At 49.3% G+C, this 21,155-nt stretch overlaps 1 protein-coding gene across 2 annotated transcripts in view; it reads left to right on the forward strand.

The window, feature by feature from the left end:
- The window catches only part of Dpf3 (double PHD fingers 3), a 265,998-nt gene that overhangs the window by 136,127 nt on the left and 108,716 nt on the right, over positions 1 to 21,155 (forward strand). For both annotated transcript variants that reach the window (XM_041658572.1, XM_041658573.1), the window contains exons 4-5: positions 14,291 to 14,418; positions 20,080 to 20,175. In XM_041658572.1, the coding sequence (XP_041514506.1) occupies positions 14,291 to 14,418; positions 20,080 to 20,175 (224 nt within the window). The remainder of the gene's footprint in view (positions 1 to 14,290; positions 14,419 to 20,079; positions 20,176 to 21,155) is intronic.

Raw genomic sequence — 21,155 nt, forward strand, 5'->3', positions numbered from 1 at the left:
ACACACAAAGCCACATAAGAGAACAGAGAAAAAGATATGATGGAGAGTGACTGAGGAAGAAACCAACATTGACCTCTGGCCTCTACACCCATGTGCACACATATGCAATGTGCATTGACATACCTGTGCAAATATATACACAGATGTGCATAAATACACACATGAACGTGAACATATGCACCCACAAAGCACAGGCCGATTGGACTAGACATTCTGTTGCTAGAGATCTATCATGCGTAGTCTTAGTTACTATTCTATTGCTGTGAAGAGACACCATGACTCAGGAACTCTTACAAAAGAAGGCATTTAATGGAGGACTTGCTCACACTTTTAATGGGTTAGTTCACGGTCATCATGGTGTGAAACAGGCATGCATGGCATTAGAGCAGTAGCTGAGAGCTTTACATCCTGATCTTTAGGTAACAGGTGAGGGGAGAGAGAGAGAGAGAGAGAGAGAGAGAGAGAGAGACAGACTGGCCTGGCGTGGGTCCAGAGGTACACCTCCAACGAGGACATACCTACTCAACCTTTCCAAAAAGTTCTATTAACTGGGAACCAAGAATTCAGATAAAAGAGACTATGAGAGCCATTCTTATCCCAACTACCACACATAGTAGGTGACATTTAATTTAAGATACATATTATCTAAACCTCAAACATATTTGCTTAAATATAAATATAGTTATTGTGGCATTGCTCATAATCATAGTAAGCAAAGTTTAAAAAGTATTATAGAACCCTTTGATGCGGCCTCGCTAGTTACATATTGCTTTCATAAAATGGAATATTATTTTGCCTCTTAAAAGTGTGACTCAAAGGCCAGTAAGGCGGCTGAACTGGTGCTCGCTGCACAATCCAGGTGCCCTGAGTTCGATGCTCAGAACCCGTGGAAAGGCGGAAGGAGAGAACCAGCCCCACAAAGCTGTCCTCTGACTTCCACATGTGTGCCATGGCATGTGTGTCCCCCATCACACACACACGTATGCACACAAATTCTTTAAAAAATGACTCAAGAAAATCAAAGATGTCGAAGATATATGGATAACCAGGAGAAACAAATTGTATGACATCATATAATAGTCTTTGGACAAAGCTTGCTAAAAATAAATGATTTATTAATCTTGACCCGAATCTCTTTGAATATACAGATATTAGAGGAGGGACTTTCTGTTGGAAGGCAGCCAACCCAGCTTCTCACACTCCTGGGGTGAGCACTCCTGGACATGCCCTAGGAATCTGGCAGTGTTCAAGACTCCTGAGCTCCCTGTTGCTGCCGTCCTGAAGTGCTTGTCTGCTTGTGGGATGAGGACCCTGGGCTGTGTGGACTGGGGGTTGCTGCCTCGAACTTGTGTGCCCCATGTCATGAGGATCCACCATGTCAGATCTGACATGGAAGAGGAGGAAGGCAGGCTACAGTGAGCATCATGCCAACCTCCTGTTTGTCTTCCTGTCCTCTCTGAGGTCCCTGCAGGTGCAGGTCACGGGCTAGGTGCAAGATGGCTGTCCCTGTGTCTTGACCAAGCTTGGTAGATTGTCAGAAAGCCGGGTCTGTACACAGGGAGGGAGGCTGCGTTTGGCTGTCTAGAGAAGGTTCTGGCTTGGCTCCCCCACACTCCCTGAAGGACACAGCTCATCTCCGGTGAGGAGGCTCTCTGAGTGGGGACAAAGGGAGCCCCAACTGGCTGCCATTAAGTCATTCGTTCCTGGCCAGAGTTATAACCGGATGGAGGGGCTCCTCAGTCTGGCAACTGTGAATATGTCATGCCTCCTACGTTTATTTCTTGTTGGGAAGACAAATGTGTGGTGTGGGGTGGGAAGGGGCTGCAAGCTGGGAAGAGCTCTTTGGAGTATCAGGGCATCCATATTGTCCTGGACCTCTGGGCTTCTCTCATTCCCTGCTCCAATCTATCTTGAGTAAAAGGCTCACAGGCTCCCCCGCGCCTGGTGTCTGAAGGACAGCACACACAGCACGATTTCTCTCAGCTGCCTTACAACCGAGTGCAGTATTCACTGTAGCTTGCACGTAGTCACAGAGGCAGCCCAAGGCGTTTTGCCATGTAGAGATGTCACAACAGGAAATTTGGGGCTAGTGAGAAGCCTTCTGAAGTCACACCCCCAAGAACTGAGCTCTGTCCTTGAGAAGGAGAAGGGCAGATAGCGGGAAAACAAGCCCATTCATAAAGGAGCCTTTAACTTTTTTTTTTTTTTTTTTTTGTGTGTGTGTGTGTGTGTATGAAGGAAAGAAAAGGGTTGATAACAAACTTTTCCTTAATATCCCTCTGGATTAAATGCTCAGCTAGTTTAGCATCTTTCAGTTCTAGACCTGTGGTCCCTATGGTCTCTGGAAGATATTATCTTCCTTTTAGAGGCTGGGAAACTGTGGTGCAGATTAGGAAGTTAATTTCTCAAGAGTCTATAGTGAAGCTGAGAAGAGGCACTGAAGGGAGCAGGTCAGGACTGGCGTCATACTCTCCAGGACCCGATGCATGCATTCATCTGGCGCTCCCAGACTCAGGGGGTCTGATTCTCTCCTGCTCCTTGACAGCATGAGCCCCTGTCAGTGCCTCTGGCCTGCAATGCCGGGGTACCAGCAGGCTCTTTGCCTCCCTTGCTGAATTCCAAGGGTAACAGGAGGGAAGGCGGCCAGGAACGGGCTCTGGTTCTTTCTCCTTGCTTTCTTGTTTTGGGCAGCTTTTCAATGACTGGGGATGAATGAGCAGGATATACTTACTTCCCTCCTTGGGCTGCAGGGGGAAACTGACAGGAGGGCGGGAACCCTGAAGAAGGCTAGCTCAGATGCCTCCAAACAGAGAAAGCCATAAGCCAGCCATCAAGCCAATTACAAAGACCCTTAGAGGGGTGACCTCAATGGAAAGGTCCAGGAGGAGGCCCGAGCCTGCCTAGGGTGCTGGCCCCTCTGCGTGGAACTGCCAGAACTCTACAGATGGGAGCAGGCCGTGGCCAACTTCCCTAGCGTTTGCAAATCCTGCATCTTAATTAGTTCCCTACTGTCTCTGTACATGGCCCACATTTTAATAGTCTCTGGGCTTCTTCCACCATTTGCTCTCTGATGCTTGATGTGATTTCTCTTCTCCCCAAGACAGTTCCCCCAGCTCCTCCAACACCCTCCCGTCCAGGAACAGCTTAAGGCACGCTGATGTGCCAAGCATGTAGGTTGAGATTGATGGGACTGTCGGAGGGCTCCAGTGCCCCCCCGCCCTCCCCCTCTGCCAGGCACTCCTTAGATGGATGAGCAGGAGGGTGTATGGGAGGGGGTGGGCACAAGGGAGGGCAGTGAAGAAGAGACAAGGAAAGCCCGGAGCTAGGTGTGAGCCAGTAGTGGCCAGTGTGACCTTCTGCTGGGTCTGCCACAGATGCTGCTGTGTCCTTCCAAGGGAGAAGGACATGGGCGCCCACCCCCATCTGTCAGTGTTTATCAGCCTCTGTGTGGGGGTGTCTGGGCATGGAGTGGCCAGGAGAATGGATGCCTTCAAGTGCATCAGGGGAAATGACCTGTCGTTTATCTCTTCCCTGCGATGTCAGAGCCTGCAGCCATCCCAGATGCCTGCATTGGCTGCCTCTTCTGCTCCCGGTGGCACTTACTCCCAGGAGTAAGAGAGCTGGGGAGAAGTGGGCAGGCCGCCAGCCCACTTCATGTTGCAACTGTCTGTGTCCCTGGGACCTGCTCCTGGGCTCCCCTGAGACACCAGGGGCAGAACTGGGGTTGGCAGAATTTAGGCAGCCTTGGCACTACTTGTGTTCCTGAGAAGGCATGCAGGCCTACAGCTGGCGGTGGGCAGGGTAGCCACATGGCTGCTGTAGCTTCCAAAGCTTCATTTTATAGATGGGCTAGAGGGCCATGTTTAGAGATGGGGGCATAGGCCTGAGAATCACATAAGTCTGCCATTACCCCCACCCACCTCCTACACCTCTTCTCACGGACAGGTACAGGGCCGGGACCCATCCTCTTCTTCATCTGCATCGCTAGCAGCCAGCCCCCGGCCTGGTGCACGGTAGAAGGATGCTAAAGATTTGTTTAATGATGCCGGGAGAGGATACTGAGCTCTCGTAGGTCCTTTCACAGAGAGAGAAGCTGAGGGGGGAGGAGAAGCCTTGGCCCAGAGCTGAACTTCCTGTCCGGCTCCATCATTGTCCTGGGCCTCTATCTCGTCACAGATTGTAGACCCCTTTCCGGTGCCCTTTCCTGTCCTCATAATCTATTGGAGAAAAACCACTGACTAGATACCCCAAGGCCTGGGTTCAAGTTCAGTCTCCCCCAACCAGTGGCTTTAGGAGTGTGGGCAAGTTCCCTGGATGATCAGATCTGATTTTTCATGTGTGAAACGTGGATAACGGTAGCTTCTTAGGAGCAGTCGACGGGTCACGTGGTAGAGAGGCAGCGTGAGGAGACACAGAGATGTAGCCTCTCCAGACGCCGTGGAGAGAGCCCAGAGACCTCCAGTAACCCTGCAATACTCCTCAGTGTCAGGGATGAGACTGCTGCAGACAGATTGCTGCACGGCAGGGAAGCCGTGCTCTGTCTGGTCTGGATCAGGAATGCATTATCCTTCTGAGTTTCCCCCCAAAGCCTCGTTCTAGCATCTTCTACTTTGAGCAGGGCTCTAGGAACCTGGCTGCGGGACCCATTGTCTACTTTTACTATCGTTGTCTACTTTTACTATTGTCATCTTCCCGCGAGTCTGCTAGGGCGGAGAGCTGCAGTGCCATCTGCTAGGGCAAGCCCGTTTGCCCGGGTCTGTCTTCTGTGCTGGGGAGGCTGGTCTACTTTCTTCCTGGAGAACCATTGCTCTGTGGGCTTGCCCAGATAAAAATCCATACCTTGGCCGGGCGGTGGTGGTGCACGCCTTTAATCCCAGCACTCGGGAGGCAGAGGCAGGCGGATCTCTGTGAGTTCGAGACCAGCCTGGACTACAAGAGCTAGTTCCAGGACAGGCTCCAAAACCACAGAGAAACCCTGTCTCGAAAAACCAAAAAAAAAAAAAAAATCCATACCTTGGTCCCCTTAGCATTGGACATCTTCTGGCCTTGGGCACCAGGGGACTCCTGCCCAGTGTAATCCGGATGGGTCTGACAAGGAGAATCCAAGGTCCCTGAGGACAGAGCTTTGTCCCCGTTCTGCCAGCTTCCTTCCAGCCCAGGCTTATCCTGGGGCTCCGTGTGTAGTACAGAACCTCCTAACTGGTCTCTCCCCATTTCTGTACCTGCCCCTTTTCAGGGCGACTCTGTTACTACATAGGCACCATCGTGCCACTCTGTTCAAAGCCCTCCGTGACTTACCATCACACTTAGGGTGGAAGCTAGTATGCTTACTGCCACCTACGCAGCACTTCAAAGTCCCTGTAAGTCTATGAGCCGACGTCCTGTGAGTCCTGACTCACTGTGTGTGTTCCAGGCAATGGCAGCTTCAGGGCACACGCACAAATGGCTCTCTGCCTGGGATGTCTTTGCGTGGACATCAGAACAGGCTCCTCCTCACTCCTCTTTCAGGTCCACGATTTCCTGGCCCTATTTAAAAGTATCTCCACCTTCCTCTCACCCCCGAATGCCACTTTCCCTGCCCTGCTCTGTCTTTTCTCCAAAGCACCAATTACCAAATGTCAGACTGTAAGCGTTACTCAGTTCCTATAGTTTTCCCTAACCGCATTGTCTCTTATGAAGTAGAATGTAATTTCCACAAAGGCGGGGATTTTTGCCTCATCCATAGCCCAAGCTATCCATATGTCCCAAGCGCCTGGGACAGCCTGGTACATAGAAAGTACTCAGACATACCTGTCAATAAACAAACAAAGCAGGCTACCTTTTACTGTGCTGTTCCTGGGTCTCCTCCAAAGCTGCAGGCTTTACCTGTCCTGGCATTAGGGCAGGGCCCATCTCTCTGCTTGGAGCTCTGTTCATGCTCCACGTCTTCTTTCCCTTTAACTGCTCCAGATTCGGCCTTGTTGCTTACCTCCTTCCCGGGCCACCTCCATTCTGGGGAAAGCTGGATCTCACCATGTCTGGTGGCCTGAGAGTGTTGGAAGGTAAGGAGTTTGGGCCAAGGAGCACAAGAAGAGGGAGGATGGAGGAGGAGGAAAGCAGAGAGCCCAACTCTAGACCAGTTCCAGGCTTCCGACCTTTTGTAGCTGCGATCTCGTTTGGTCCTTAGCAACACTGGGAGGAGGACTTTGTCTTCTCAGTTTTGCAGATGAGGCATTCAAAGTCAACTGTGGTTTAGGGTAGCAGAACTGAGATTTCATCCCCCAAATGACTAGTTGTTTCAACCTCTTTGAACGGCTCTTTACTTATTTGCAGGCAAGATCTCATGTAGTACAAAGCTGGCCTTGAACTTGCTGCATAGCCAAGAATGGTCTTGAACTCTAGATTTTTATAAGTATGTGTAACCACGTCCATTTTATATAATACTGGGGGTAGAGCCCAGGACTTCATGCATGCTAGGCAAGCACTCTACCAACTGAGCTATGACTCCAGTCCTGAACTATTTAGTTTGAACTTTTCCAAGCTTTATAAAGGTATTCTTGAAGTGGTGTGTGTGTGTGTGTACTCAAATACAGATACATATAGATATATCTGCGTATATGTGTGTATGTACCACATATATATGGGTGTGTGATACTATGGGATTGTGTCTCTTTGTGCGTGTGTGTGCATGCATGAATAAATGTGTGTGTGTGTGTGTGTGTGTATGAACCTGGAGATTGAACCTAGGACCTTGTGTATGGTAGGCAAGTGCTCTAACAGTGAGCCACATTCCCACCCAGTCTTATGTTTGATATATGTGGACACTGTAAGATGATTAGATGAGACTAATGAACATGTCTATCACCTCATATAGTTGACTTTTTTTGTGGTGAGAGCACTCAGATCTCCTTCATCAATTTTAAGTACAATACGTTATTAATAGCCCATCAGCATGCCTCTGTCCCATTGCATCCTTCTCCAGAGTGCATTCATCCGACCTTCCCTACACCTTGTAACTTTCTCCAATGGGTGCCACACACCTTGGGAATGTCTCCTCCACTCAGCTTATTCTCACCATAATGTGTCTCTTTGCCCTTCCTGTGACGTGGTACTTACTCCTGTGGGCTGGTCTCGTAGTGACTTCCTTTGATATCATGGATGTTTCTTTGTGCCTCAGGTCTGGGGAATTGCTTCTCTGTAGGACTAATCTCAAATTCTAGAACTTACTTACCTAAAGGTGTCTACTTAGAGGAGTGTGGGCAGGTTTAGCAGAGGCCACGGGTGGGCGGGGGAGGGGAGGAACAGGATGGTTCTCCTGTTGTGTGGGTATCCTGGGATTCTAACACAAGCTGTAACAGGGCCTGAAGGCTGCAGCCTGGGCGGCAGGTCCTCAGTGAGAACCTCATTTATTTTGAGCTTTATGAGTCATAAACCAGGAAGTCAAGTGCAGCCAAGGAAAGGTCTTCCTAGGGAACGAACAGATGGATTCCAAGACCTGCCACTACTCTTGTAGGAACTCAGGTCTCTGGTCTCTATCCCTATCATTCCCACTCTTGCTCAACGAGCCTGCGATTGGTCTCCTGGGATAAACGAAATCCTGCTTTTTAAGCGCCTTGCTCCTTGGTGTAAGTTCATGTATAAATCCAAGGCCATGTGATGAGCTTAACACCTCAAAATAATAAGCACCCAGAAGAGAAAATGGCACATTTGTATTTGTAAAGAAAACTAGAGACAGGCATTAAAAAAACAAACCATGACAACAAAAAACCCCTGAGCACTCACACGCTAGCAAGAGATTTTTTTTTTCTGCTGTCTGTGGGCTCCCCCGCCCCCTTCTTTACCATGACTCTATCTCCAGGCCCCTGTGTCAGAAGGAGCCCATGATGGATAGACGGATGGATGCGCCTTGTCGGGGTGTTTCACCACAATTTCCCTAGGGGCAGCCTGTCTGTTGGCAGAGCCCAGCCTCCCGAAAGATGGTATCTCTTGCAAACTCGACAGCCAACAGACAGCTTCTCTCTTTGTATATTTCCCCAAAGAAGACCTGTCTTAATCTGTTTTTTTTTTATACAGCATATTTTATTATAATCCATATATGACTTGCCGGTTCCCAGCCCTCCATCCTTAGCCTAATAATGAAGGAGAAGGCAGAGGCTCGGGGAGCCTGTGACATCCAAGGCGTTTGCATTTTTAAATGACCTGGGATTTAATTACTCACTCTGCCCCCATGCCGTACTTTCAGACTCATCTCGCCCGCATCCTGTTAATGAGCTCAGCGGCTCCACCAGCCCAGTGGAAGCTTTTCTTTTGGTGCATTGGGTGGCAAGCGGATGGCACCTGTGTCAGAGCCTTACCGCTTTGATCTGCACCCGTGAGGAAGGCTGCCCTGTCCGGAGCCTGGGGAGAAGCCATAGTGCTTCCCTGGCATTCTCTTACCCCTCTTCTGCTTTTATTTGTGGCATTTTTTTTCCTTTTTTTCTTTTTTTGACTTCCTATGCTTCAATCCCTGTTTGTCTAAGAGTGTTTTTTTTTTTTTTTTCTTATTTGGAAACCGATTTGCTTCGGTTTGCACAGAAGCTGTCTCTGGTGTGATGGATCGTGCTGGAAGTCACCCAAGGAGTATCTCTGTTCCCAATTAGAAGTGGAGGCTGAGCTGCCTCCAGGTCCCAGGGAGGTGGCTGGCTTGGGTGACAGCTGCCGCCACTCTGGAGAGAGTAACGATCCATAGGTTTGTATCCGTGTGTATAAAATCAGACTGGCTTAAAGATGAATTACGTGTGTGTGTGTTTTGGTCCATTTTCTTTTGATGTTAAATGTTTGATGGTTCCTGTCGAATTATGTGGTCTCCCAACTTTGTGTGAGGTTAAACAAGAGCAGTCTTTTAAAGGGTCATTGGATCCTATAACCAGATGAGCCATGTTAGAAGGAAATTGAATCAGTGAGATCCCCAAGGGCTCTCAGAGAGTGTGTGTAGTATGGACATTGTGGGAGAGCTTGGACCCGTCACCTTTCTCATTGATGTGCTCTGGGACCCCCCTGTGGTTCAGAGGCAGAGAATGTACCCTCTGCAGGGTTGTCTGGGGGGTGGGGGTGAGGTTAGCCTTTCATTCTGACTAACCAAGCCTTACCCACAATGCTTTGTGAACAGGGTTTGCCAGAGGTCAGCCTGAATGCCGCTCATGGAATGGTACTCCACCGGGCATTAAGCCGGCAACATTAAAACCGCGTTTAAATTCCGTCCACTTACCGAAAGCAAAAATCTCCCTAAGCATTTCCTTTAATGCTGTAGCGCTGCTCCATCCAGTGGGGTAGCCACTAGCCCCATGCGGCTTTGGAGCCCTCGTCTGAATTTAGATGTGTTATAAAGGGAATATATATGCCAGGGAGGTCTAAAACAGTGTAAAATGTCCCGTCAGTTTTCAAATATTGATTTCATATTGAAATGGTAGTATTTTTGGATAGAGAAAATATGAAACTTAATTGCACCCATTTCTCGGCTTTTAAAAACATGGCAACTAGGAAATTTAGGATGATACAAATAGTTTTTATTGGATGTCTACCGGACCATTAACATCAGTGATAAATTTTGGCAGTAGTAACTGACAGCAGTTGTGGGATACACAGACCGTCCCGTTCTTCTCAGGTATCACCCAACTTTGAACTTGCTTTAAACAGAATCAAACATAAAAAAAAAATCAACATGCCCCATTCCCACGATGTTCCACACACTAGGTTTTGGGGTGGATCTTTCTGGAGTTTTAGACATGCTACCTTGCTTGATTCTTTCTCCCATGTTGTTCTCTTTTAATGCTTTCTTATTATCATTACTGTTGTTATTATTATTAGTTCTACCTACATGTATGTCTGGGTGAGGGTGGATTATACTTGGAGCTGGATTACAGACAGTCAGGAGCTGCCATGTGGGTGCTGGGAATTGAACTTAGGTCCTCTGCAAGAGCAGTCAGTGCTCTTTACCACTGAGCCATCTCTCCAGCCCCTACCTCGTTTGATGCTTGTACCAACATTATGAGGTACATACCTGTATCACTCCATGTAAGTTAAGAAACTGCCCCAGGTTAGACTAACTAGGGTCTGACTTCAGGGCTGCTTGAAAATGAAACTATACTAGCAAATAAAATACTTTGGCAATGAGGGAAGAGTGATGCCACTCTGTCCATGTGATGTAAAGCCCCTCCGTCTCTCTGTGCTTTGCTTTCCTCCTGAGGGCCTGGACTCCGGGTGTCACTGGCTAGCCCTTGGAGCCCTTTGCATGCTGGGAATCCACTGCATCTTCACTTCGGTTCCATTTGCTCTCTTGATTCTTAATATCCTGTGCATGCCAGCCAGCCCAGTTAAGGAGGACCGGGTGAGGGATGGGGGCAAGATGGAGGCATGTTTAGCAAGGGAGGAAGAAAGAGCAGGAGGAGGAGGGAGTTCACAGCCCATGGGAAATTCTGCATGGGTTGGGGGTTTGGTTTCGGGAGGGTGGAGCGCTCTTGAGATTTTCTTGCAGAGCTCGGCACCATGCTGCAAAACTGCCTGCAGCCTCAGCAGAGATGTGCCTCTCATCCTGAAATCCGAAAACCACAGGGAGGATCTAGGAATGCAGTGGGAATGTACAGAGCTTTGGAAAGAAACCTTCCTTCTTCTTAGGGAGAGAGAAGGGGCTACTGGAAGGGCCCTGTTAGCATGGTTAGGCAGGAGCATGTGGAGTTCAAGTCTGGACTTCGCCTCTCTCCAGTCCCGTGACAGACAGTAAGCAGGCGCTAACCTCCCTATGCTGAGCTGCCTCATCTGTAAAATGGGATACAGCTATACTCTGCAGTGTGATGGGGATTAAGTGGCATCTGGCAATAATAACTCCTGCATGTTGGGTGCTTCTGCTTCACCGGGTCTTCCGCATGTGCACCGGGGCACTGAAGTACCACCCTGGTGTTGCCTGGACTTGTTATTTACTTATGAGGGTATATCGAGTCAGGTTCTTGTTGTGATATTTACCATGTTTTGAAAGATCATCTGTTGGCTTTCTTGCCTGCTCTTGGTGAGGTTAACTTCTCTGAGCTAGAGTGGCTCACTTATAAAAGGAGATTGAATTGGATTAGATAACCAGACTTTTCCTCCTCAAAAACATGGTGCCATTCTGGAAATTGGACATATTTATTGTCAGGAAGGCTAAAGGATAAATTCATATATGCATATACATATATATGTGTGTGTGTACACATACAGTTATTTTAAGTTTGGGGGATAGTGATCAGCTGTTTGGCTGAGGACAGGGCACTTGGCGACACACCTTAATTATTTGGGATTAGGCATTTGGAGGACATTTCTGACTCGAGAGTAATAACACACCATCCCAGCGGGCTTGTGACAACACTGTTGATGCTGACACTCAGTTGTGACTTCTCACACGTGTCTTCCCCAACTCTGAAGTAAAGTAGCTGCCCCTTACCGGTTTCCTTTTGTAGCACCTGAGATACTTCATAACTGCATCTTTATCCCACAGTTAACATTTTACAGCTATATGCAAAGACAGAGTTCTGCTATTATTTGGTCACCTCGTGTGTCTCTAGTTGTCACATGACAGGTGCTCAATAGATATTTATTGGTCAAATAGATGATGGTAAAGTTTTATTGATCCAGTAGTTGTGTTTTTAAAAATTGTGTGTGCGTGTGTGTGTATAGAGCCATCTTGCTGACCCAGATAATGGTTCTTGATGGGTATATGCCTCCTCTCTCTCTCTCTCTCTCTCTCTCTCTCTCTCTCTCTCTCTCTGTAAGAGAATTCTCAAAAGAGACCTCAGATACCTCTTCCAGCTTCCCCTGGGGGCTAGCCACTCCCTGCAAGTGTCTTCAGTTTTAAGGATGCTGCAGTGGCCTTCTGTCAGCCTGCGTGTTTTGGTGGAGGCGATGAATAGAAGCAGCAGGTGGCATTCCCATGGAGTCTGGAGAGAGCCTGGGGGTGCAGGCTGTGATGGTGTCACCGTTTCCACTTCTAGATTCCCCCTTGTCCTTATCGTGCTCTGTTCCTCGGAGAAAGCTGACCTCGGGGGGCCATCTTAGCTGAACCCCTGTCCACTGGCTCTGGAGAAAGCTGACCTCGGGGGGCATCTCAGCTGAGCCCACTGTCCACTGGCTCTGGAGAAAGCTGACTTCGGGGGGCCATCTCAGCTGAGCCCACTGTCCACTGGCTCTGGAGAAAGCTGACTTCGGGGGGCCATCTCAGCTGAGCCCACTGTCCACTGGCTCTGGAGAAAGCTGACCTCGGGGGGCCATCTCAGCTGAGCCCACTGTCCACTGGCTCTGGAGAAAGCTGACCTCGGGGGGCCATCTCAGCTGAGCCCACTGTCCACTGGCTCTGGAGAAAGCTGACCTCGGGGGGCCATCTCAGCTGAGCCCCTGTCCACTGGCTCTGGAGAAAGCTGACCTCGGGGGGCCATCTCAGCTGAGCCCCTGTCCACTGGCTCTGGAGAAAGCTGACCTCGGGGGGCCATCTCAGCTGAGCCTCTGGAGAAAGCTGACCTCGGGGGGGGCCATCTCAGCTGAGCCCCTGTCCACTGGCTCTGGAGAAAGCTGACCTCGGGGGGCCATCTTAGCTGAGCCCACTGTCCACTGGCTCTGAAGATGGCCAATATTGAGCGGAGATGGAAGATGAGAGGAGACAGCGCCGCACACTGGTTCCTGGGTTTACCAGGCTTTGAGTGCCTATGCTTCAAGCCCCAGGCCCTGTGTGGGACTTTGGCAAGGATCCCCCACCCCTCCTGCCCCGTCTCTCTAGAACAGCAGTGGGATGGTCCCCTGGCTCAACCACTATTCCGCATTGACTCTCTTTGTCCTTCCACACTTCTGTCAACGAGCACTACTTTAGATCTTTGATTCTCCCACGCAAACGAGAGATTGCTTTCACTTGGTTGTTCTTGTGACTACCTTAGTTGGCAGGGACCACACATCTAATTCCACCCCTCCATGTACCCTCGTGTGTGTGTGTGTGTGTGTGTGTGTGTGTGAGCGTGCGTACATGTGCATGTTCATGTGTGTAGGTGAGGTCTGGGATCAAGAAGAGATTGGAGGACAATTATGTAGTAAACCAAAATATCACTTAATACCTTTAAAATAGTTTTCTTTTTTTTTTTAATTTAGAATTCTCTGTCAAGAGTTTCGGGGAGTATTTCAGGCTTGGGGGCACCTAGGGTTTGAGCACTTGGGGGAAGAGTCAGAAGCTCTCTTTGGTCTCTCTCAGAAGCAGGCTGCTTCCAGCCCTATCTTTGCTTTACTGGCCTTCTGTGACTATAAGAGACAGTAACTTAAAAAGGAAATGGCTTATTTTGGCCGACAGTTTTCAAGATTCTAATTCCTGGCCAGGCAGACCCAGTTTTGGGGCTTCCCCAGATTTCAATGGTAGAGAGAGTGTACCTGGAGCAAACTGCTTGTCTCATGGCCGGAAAGGGAGAAGGGAGGAAGAGACCAGAGCATTTTCCACCAGGACCCCTCTCTGAAAGGTTCCTCAGTCTCTCAATAGTGCCACCCGGGGAACCAAGCCTTTAACACATGAGCACAGAGGGGAATGGGACTTTCTGTGTCCAACTACAGCACCCACTGACTTGCAGGCCCAGCAGGATAGCTGCTAATAACTGTAGAAAATACCCCGCTTTGCTGATTGCTTCAGGTTTGTGAGCCCTACCTCTTGCCATAGTTTTCCTTTGGCATGGCAATGGCTTCCTACCCTGCTGCTCCGGGGTCTGTTGGACATTCCTGTCATTCTTTTTCCATTGGTTTGGGGCCTCTGCTTCCCCTTGAGTTGATGAGAACAGCCTCTCTGATGCTGATAGCTTTTTATGGAACAAAGCAGAGCTGGGCAGCCAGCATGGCCAAGGGGAGACCTTGGAGACAATAGTAATCAGACATTGTTAGTGTGCTTGGAAGTTTTTAAAAGCCTTGTGGTCCTGGGCCCTGTTATTCCTCTTTATAGGTGGAGAAATGGGCTCCAGGCTCCTTGAGCATCTTGCCCTAAGCCACACCCTCAGAGTGGCAAAGGCAGGGCCGAGACTCAGGCAGTCTGATCTTACCTCTAGAGGGCACCCTCTTTGCTCTACCTCAGCTTGCTCCCTGGAGTGGGCAGGACTGAGACCTCTGGGATTCTGCACTGGTGGAGAAGTTGAACCTAACCCGAGTGTTCCCTGGTCTGCTTGTCAAGAGGCGATGGCACTGGCCCTTTGGCTCCTCCCCAAGAACTCTGTATGTTCCCAAAGATCACCCTTCTAGTCCCGCCGGCTTCTGGGTGCCTGACCAGTCTGTCTGTTGGTTTTTCCAGAAGTAGAGCTGCCCCTGAAGAAAGATGGCTTCACCTCTGAGAGTACCACACTGGAGGCCTTGCTTCGTGGCGAGGGAGTGGAGAAGAAGGTGGATGCCAGAGAAGAGGAGAGCATCCAGGAAATACAGGTACCCTGCCTCTGCCACGGGAGCCCCTGAACATACTTACCTGGCACCTGGCTGCCCTCTAGGGCAGGGCTGTGTCTGTGTCCCGAGGTTTTTGAAAACCACTACCAAGAAGCTTAGAGCTTCTTTTAAATTGAAAGCATCCCTCCACCCCAGGGGGAAAAAAATCATTGTTCCCTCCAATCTGTTCCCTGTTTTTTTTTGTTTCTGTCCGCAAAAGGTATCTGCTCAGCCTTCTGATCACCAGCTACTGTGCTGAGTCCCAAAGACATAGCGGGAACAAGATAGACTGATTCCTTACCTTTGTGGAAGAGGTAGCCCATCATCTAGACTCAAGAGATGGGGTCCCTGCCTCACCTCTGCCCCTTTCCTTACACCCCAATCTGAACTCCAGCTCACCAGATCTCTCAGCCCCTCCCAGCACCACCTAGCCATCCTCCGAAGCCAGCCTAGTTACCCTCTCAGGCAGGGACAGTTGCTTCGGTCCTCATGTGCCCACTACTCTCTGAGTACACCACCTGTAAAGCTTTTAGGCATCACTGTGATGGCGGGCGCCTACCATTTCTCATTCTCAATGTAGCCCAGATCCCTGTTATCTAATACTCTGGGGAGTACAGAGCATTATACTATCAATTAATCCGGATATATTATTGACAATGAAATATAATTAAATTATATTTGGATTAATTTGTATTATATATTAATTTTTATATTTTATGTCATACATCTCATATTCATTCATTTTATGTTAAATTTGATATTTAATTTGATTGGTTCACTAATTTACTAAAATCTTCATTAATAATAGTAATAATAACAAATATTTTGTTGCTTTGTAAATACTTGTGTGTCGGGGACTGTGGTGTGTTCACTATGATGCCCTCGGACCTTGCATGTGCCAGCATGGAGTTGACTTTCTATGAAGATGCTGGGCGAATCTGAATCTGCCTTCCTTTGCCCTTCCAGTGGGAAGATGAATGATCAAATCTCCACTTAGTTGCCACCACCTGATATATTTACCCCCACCTCTCTTTCCTCAGCTGTAGCCCTCAAGGAGAGCCTTACTCGTTTAGACATAGCCACCCTGGTGTCATCTTTGATGCTCCTGTCAATCTTACACCCAGCACCCCAGGCGTCAGCAATCCTGTCTGCAGTGTCTTTAGGAGGAATCGGTGTAGCCCACTGTCCTATATCCCTCTTGCTGTCCTGATCACGCTGTCCTTTTCCCTGAGCCGAGTGTCTAATTGCTTTCTCAATGGTTGCTCCACTCATGCCCTAGAAAGTCTTTAAAAGAAAGATCTCTTTAAAACCCTGAGGTCTTTAGGCTCATAGCAAAATGGAGAGAAAAGGTGAAGGGATTCCTGACCTCTCCTGTCTCCCTAAGCTTAACCTCTCTTATCACCAACATCCTCTGCCTTTGTTTCCATTGGTGAGCTGCCTTCCAGAGGCCTTTCTCCCCCAGAACCCACGTTTATGTTAGTGCTCACCTTTGGGTGCCCTGACCACTGTGATTAATGCCATACCCTGCACCCATCTCGTTCCTGTACTCTGCTTCTCTTTTTTCTCTTTATAATGCACTTATCACCATTTAGTATTCTTTGGATTTTATTTTTCATGATTGTTTATTCTCCTAGTGGAATATAGACCCGCCAAGGTGGGCAGCCTCTGCCTACCTCCTCACTGACTCATCTCAAGCACGCAAGCCCAGCTTGACACAGGTGCACAAAAACGCCTGCTTGAGTGGATGACTGGGGACCCTGACTCTGATCGTCCCTCTGTCCCACTTGCCCTGCTTTGCTATGTTAGTCTTAAGCACAGTTCTGCCTCTATCACCTCCTTCCTAATGTATCTTTTGCTTCCACTAAATAAATCTAGCACGGTAGCCATGGGCTTCTTGGGTTTCCTCTTTCTGCTTTAGGCTGGTGTTCAGACTACATCTCCCCTTCCTCAGCTGTCTCTTCTGAGCCTCTGGTCCATGTTTTCTTCCACCTATGACTCCATTTAGTCGTTAGGCCCGGCCCCAGTGCCACCTTCCCCATCGAACCTTTCTTGGTCCCCCATAACCAGAGCAGACTTTTTAAACTTAGGCGTTTGGGACACTAATCACTTTCTTCACTGTGTGTGTGTGTGTGTGTGTGTGTGTGTGTGTGTGTGTGTGTGTGTTTGTGTGTGCTTAGCTAGCTGTGCATTAGTCCCTGTGTTTGGACTTGCAGAGTTTGAAGCAAGGCGTGTCATCTCTGTATGCCCTGCTGCCCCGTTGCTAGTATTTTGCTCTATTAGTGTACTTTGACAGAATCAGTGATTGGTACAGAGCCGGTGCCCAGAAGCCCGGATAGCTAGTGACATACTGTAAAGCTGGGAGCAAGTCTGCTTTCATGTGGTTCTGGGTCAGGAGACATGCTGCTACTGTATCACCATCCTGGCATCAATCCTGGTGTTGGCAATGTGGCCTCCAGTGCACAGCTTGGCTGCCAGTGCACAGCGTGGGACTGTGCTGTCCAGGGCCACTGTATCACCATCATGGCATCAATCCTGGTGTTGGCAGTGTGGCCACCAGTGCACAGTGTGGGACTGTGCTGTCCAGGTTGCATGAAGCTGAAAGTAGACCATGAACCACTTAAGTTCTTATTGACTTTGCATTGCAAAATGGCATAGATAATAAATCGACGGTGTTCTCTTCCGTTCATGTTTACTCGACAATTCATGTATGCACTTGACTGATAGAAGTGGCTTTTTTTGAACAGGGACTGGGGTGCTGGTCGCCACTTGAATTTGAGCGTGTCATGCAGTTAGGAAAACAAGCGAACAAATAAGAGAATTGCAGTTTTGGATGAATGAAGGCCAGTAGGAGGAAGTGGCGCTGAAGGAGGGGCAGAGTTTAGGCAGTGTCCTAGGGGACATGGGTTTAACCACGGTCCTGTGGGATGATGGGAACCAGTGATGTAAGATCCCTAGGGTGATGGCTCTGAGACAGGTCAGTGCCCATCTTGTCCAGTGAACAGATAGAAGGCCCTGTGGTCAGAGTACAATGTTGGGGGTGGGGAGGCAGAACAGGTGGGCAGGAGCCAGCCCCTTCAGGCCTCAGGAGACCTAGTTGTGGCTCCTTTGGCTTCATGTGAAATGAGAAGGAGGCCTTGGAGGATTTTGTCCAGGGCAGTGAATTTGGATTTTATAAAGATTCCTTCCTTTCCTGTCCTGCATGGAGAGGAGACAGTGCAGGGGCGGTGGTGGAACTGATCAGTTAGGAGATCCTCCCCCCCCTCCCCCTCCCCCTCCCTCCTCCCTCTTCCCCCTCCCCCTCCCTCTGTCCCTCCTTCCTTCCCTTCCTCTCTCCTTTCTTCCTCCCTGTTTCTTTCTCCCTCTTTACTATTAAAAACACAAGCACAAATCATTGTCACCATTACAATCAAGGCTATCTAGAGTAATAGCAGGGAAAGGCATTTTCAGTGTATCTGTTTTTCAGATGTCTATGCACAGGGGCTGCCAGTAGGTGACAGGGTGGTGGGGAGGAGTCAGTTATGTTGGATGTCCTCCATCCTTCACTCCTACCTCCTGACTTCCGCTCCCCATCCTGAATTCCAGCGGAGTTTCCTTTGTTAGGAACTCGTGTCTCCTCCCATGGAATGAGCTGGGTAGCTGGGCTTCTGGATTCAGGGTTGCATGGCAGGAAATGATAGCACAAGGGGGTAGTGTCTCGGAGGCTGGTGTTTTAGACTCAGACTTCTAGAGTTACAAGCTGACGTCAAGTAGGATGGAACCTCGGGGAGCAATCAGATTGTTCCCGAACCAAGAGACCGTAAGACAGTTAGGAACCTGCCCGATGGCCTTCACCTGACAGGGGTATCAGAAATGTACTGAGATGCCAGAGGCAATGGCCTTTAGGTACCAGCACTTGGAACTTGCTGTGATTTGATGGGTTCAAGACCTGGGAGGTTTGTAAGATACAGCCAACAGCAGTACCCACAGTGGTACCTAGCACCCATCCCACGATTTTTACCCAAGGTGGTAGAGCATCTGATCCGGCCTTGCCTGGCTAGACTAGTGATCCCATTTTAAGGTCAGGAAGTCAAGACACTTGCTCTGGACCCCAGTCAGCATCTTCTAGCGATGGGCCAGAGGCCGCATCTAGCTGATAAGGACATTTCTCTTTGATGTTGAGGTTGGCAGAGCTATCTGTGAGTGCTGTGTCTTAGTTTGGGGTTACTATTTCTGTGATGAAACACTCTGATCAAGGTTGCTTCTAGACCAAAGCATTTACTTGGAATCTTGCTTACAGTTTCAGAGGGTTAGCCTATGCTCATCGTTAGCAGGCAGGCAGGCATGGTTCTGGAGGAGTAGCTGAGAGCTCACATCCTGATCCACAGGCAGAGGGGGGGGGCAGGGCTGGCATGGGGCTTTGAAACTTTAAAACCTACCCCCAATAACACACTTCCTCCAATAAGGCCACACCTCCTAATCCTCTCTAAACAGTTCAACCAACTAGGAACCAAACATTCAAATCTATGAGCCTGTGGGGGCCATTCTTACTCAAACCCCCATATGCTATCAGCTGCTGAGAAGAAGTCAGGGGACATGAGTTCACGAAAAGCTCCTCCCACCTTGTGGGTCCCTGACATGGACTTGACTGGGCTCCAAGACCATTTCTTCCTATCCTGCTCCCCAGTAGACTGGGTCCTCCCTAATCCTTTACCTCACCTTTGACCTGGAGGTGCATTTCCTGCTCCCCTTTCCATCTGCAGAGGGAATGAATGCTCAGGTTCTGCCTGAGTGTCTGTTGCAAGGCCACCAAGGAGTCTCAGTAGCAAGGGCTGGGGAAGGAGTGGGAAGCCAACCTCACCACGCTGACCTTGCTGTGGTCGTGATCTTGCTGGACAACTGTGAACATCAAAACTGTTGTCAGCCTCAGTTTATGCACCGTTAGAATGGAAACTGGCTCTTGTAAGCTGCCGTGCTCTGAGGGCTCATTTGAATGTATGAACTTGAAGCTTTATTGTAAGTCATGGGCTGTGCTGAAAATCTATTTATTCTTCCCCACCCCCACCCCCAGACAGAGCCTCACACGTGATAGTGGCTGGCCTTAGATTTCTATGTAACTGGGTGGAGGTGGCCTTGAACTCCTGTCTCTCCTGTGCTGAGATTACAGGCCCGTGTCACTAACACCCTGAGGAAAATTTATTTTTCTTAAAAACAGCTCCACAGTAGATTACTCCAGGTGGCATGTTCAGGATGTATCTTGGCCAGTTAGACAGGAAGTTTCTTGCTTTCATCAAGCAGGGCAAAGTTTCACAAAGGTAGAGAAAGGAGAAATGGCTTTTTTATGTTCTCAGGTGGCGTTTCAGAAATAAAGGAACACGCCATTTTGATAAGGCAACTTGGCCCCATGTGGGAAAGCATTCTTAGGCTTTTGCCAAAAACCTCTTTTTAGGGAGTGGGGGGCTAAAACGAGTTGAGAAAGGCCAGTATTCTGGCAAGATTTGGTTGGAAGGGGCCTGAGGGTTTGAAGGAGTACCAGCTGCCAAGAGACGTCTCACTCCTTGGCGGCAGCAGTACCCCTGCTTTGCTGAAGAACAAAACCCCAGAATACCCCAACACACCCTTTGATGGTTCTCCCTGCTGTGGCGTTTCATCTCTCAAGTTTTGTCTTTGATTTTCTTGTCATTTTAGAGGGTTTTGGAAAATGACGAAAATGTAGAAGAAGGGAATGAAGAGGAGGATTTGGAAGAGGACATTCCCAAGCGGAAGAACAGGACCAGAGGACGGGTAAGTGGGGAGGGGGGCGCGAGGGAGGAGTTCAGAACGCCAAGGCCTGGCAAGCTGTCAGTCCTGCTGGGGTTGACAGTAGTCCCATCCCTACCTGGATAGACACACTTGGATGGTCTTACTCAGAGACGAGGAAGATGCTAGGGGAGCCCAGGCTGAGCATGACTGGAAAGTTCAGAGCCGGCAAGAGGGAGGAGAGGAAGCAGAGGTATCTCTGAGGGGCTTCGGCTCGGGAGAGCAGAGGGTGGGGAGAGTTGTCTGAGACCCCATTATGAAAGGAGGTCTTGTCCTGCTGTTTCTAGAGTTTTTTTTCCAGAATGACAGAATCAGGACACCTGCCTTGGGACATGCTTCCCTGGGCAGAGAGAGCAGAAGCCGGTTGGGGAAGGAGGCAGACTGTGACTGGTGTTTCCCCTGAATGGATTTTGCATGACCTTTAGAGGCACATGGCCCCGAAATGAACAAGGAAGGGGTCAGAGGTGGAAATGGCAGAGAAACCCTAATGGGGAGAAAGAAAATCCTGGCTAGTTCCCAAGGGGAAGGGAGTGACCAAGACCGTGTCTTAAGAAGTTCTATTTGATTCTCTAGGGTCTGGTTCAGGAAAGTGTTCTGGAATCACCCCCAGTGGCATCCAAGGGCATCATGACAACCGGGTGGAGGGGGACCTCCAGGGGAGGACTATGACTCTTCACTGGAGAGTCCACTTTTGAGGGCCAAGGGTCTAGCTCCTATTAGTTCTAGGTAGGACCACCCCTACCAATGGGTGAGAAGTCAGTCCTGTGGGCCCTGTGGGTCTGGGCCCACTGATAGTTACTGTAAGCCTGCACTGTGTAGACAGTAGTGCCAGGGAGAGGATCTATTGAAATTAGGCACCAAGGGCCCCTGTTCAGTTATTGGGTCTGGGATCAGGCCTTGAGCTATAGTATAAACACCTTCCCAGGTGATTGTTCCATGTGGTCTAGTGCTGGCTATGCTGTGCG

This window comes from Microtus oregoni, unplaced genomic scaffold (assembly GCF_018167655.1).
Source record: "Microtus oregoni isolate MIOR12 unplaced genomic scaffold, Mior012 000009F_ref0000495, whole genome shotgun sequence".
Classification (NCBI taxonomy): Eukaryota; Metazoa; Chordata; class Mammalia; order Rodentia; family Cricetidae; genus Microtus; species Microtus oregoni.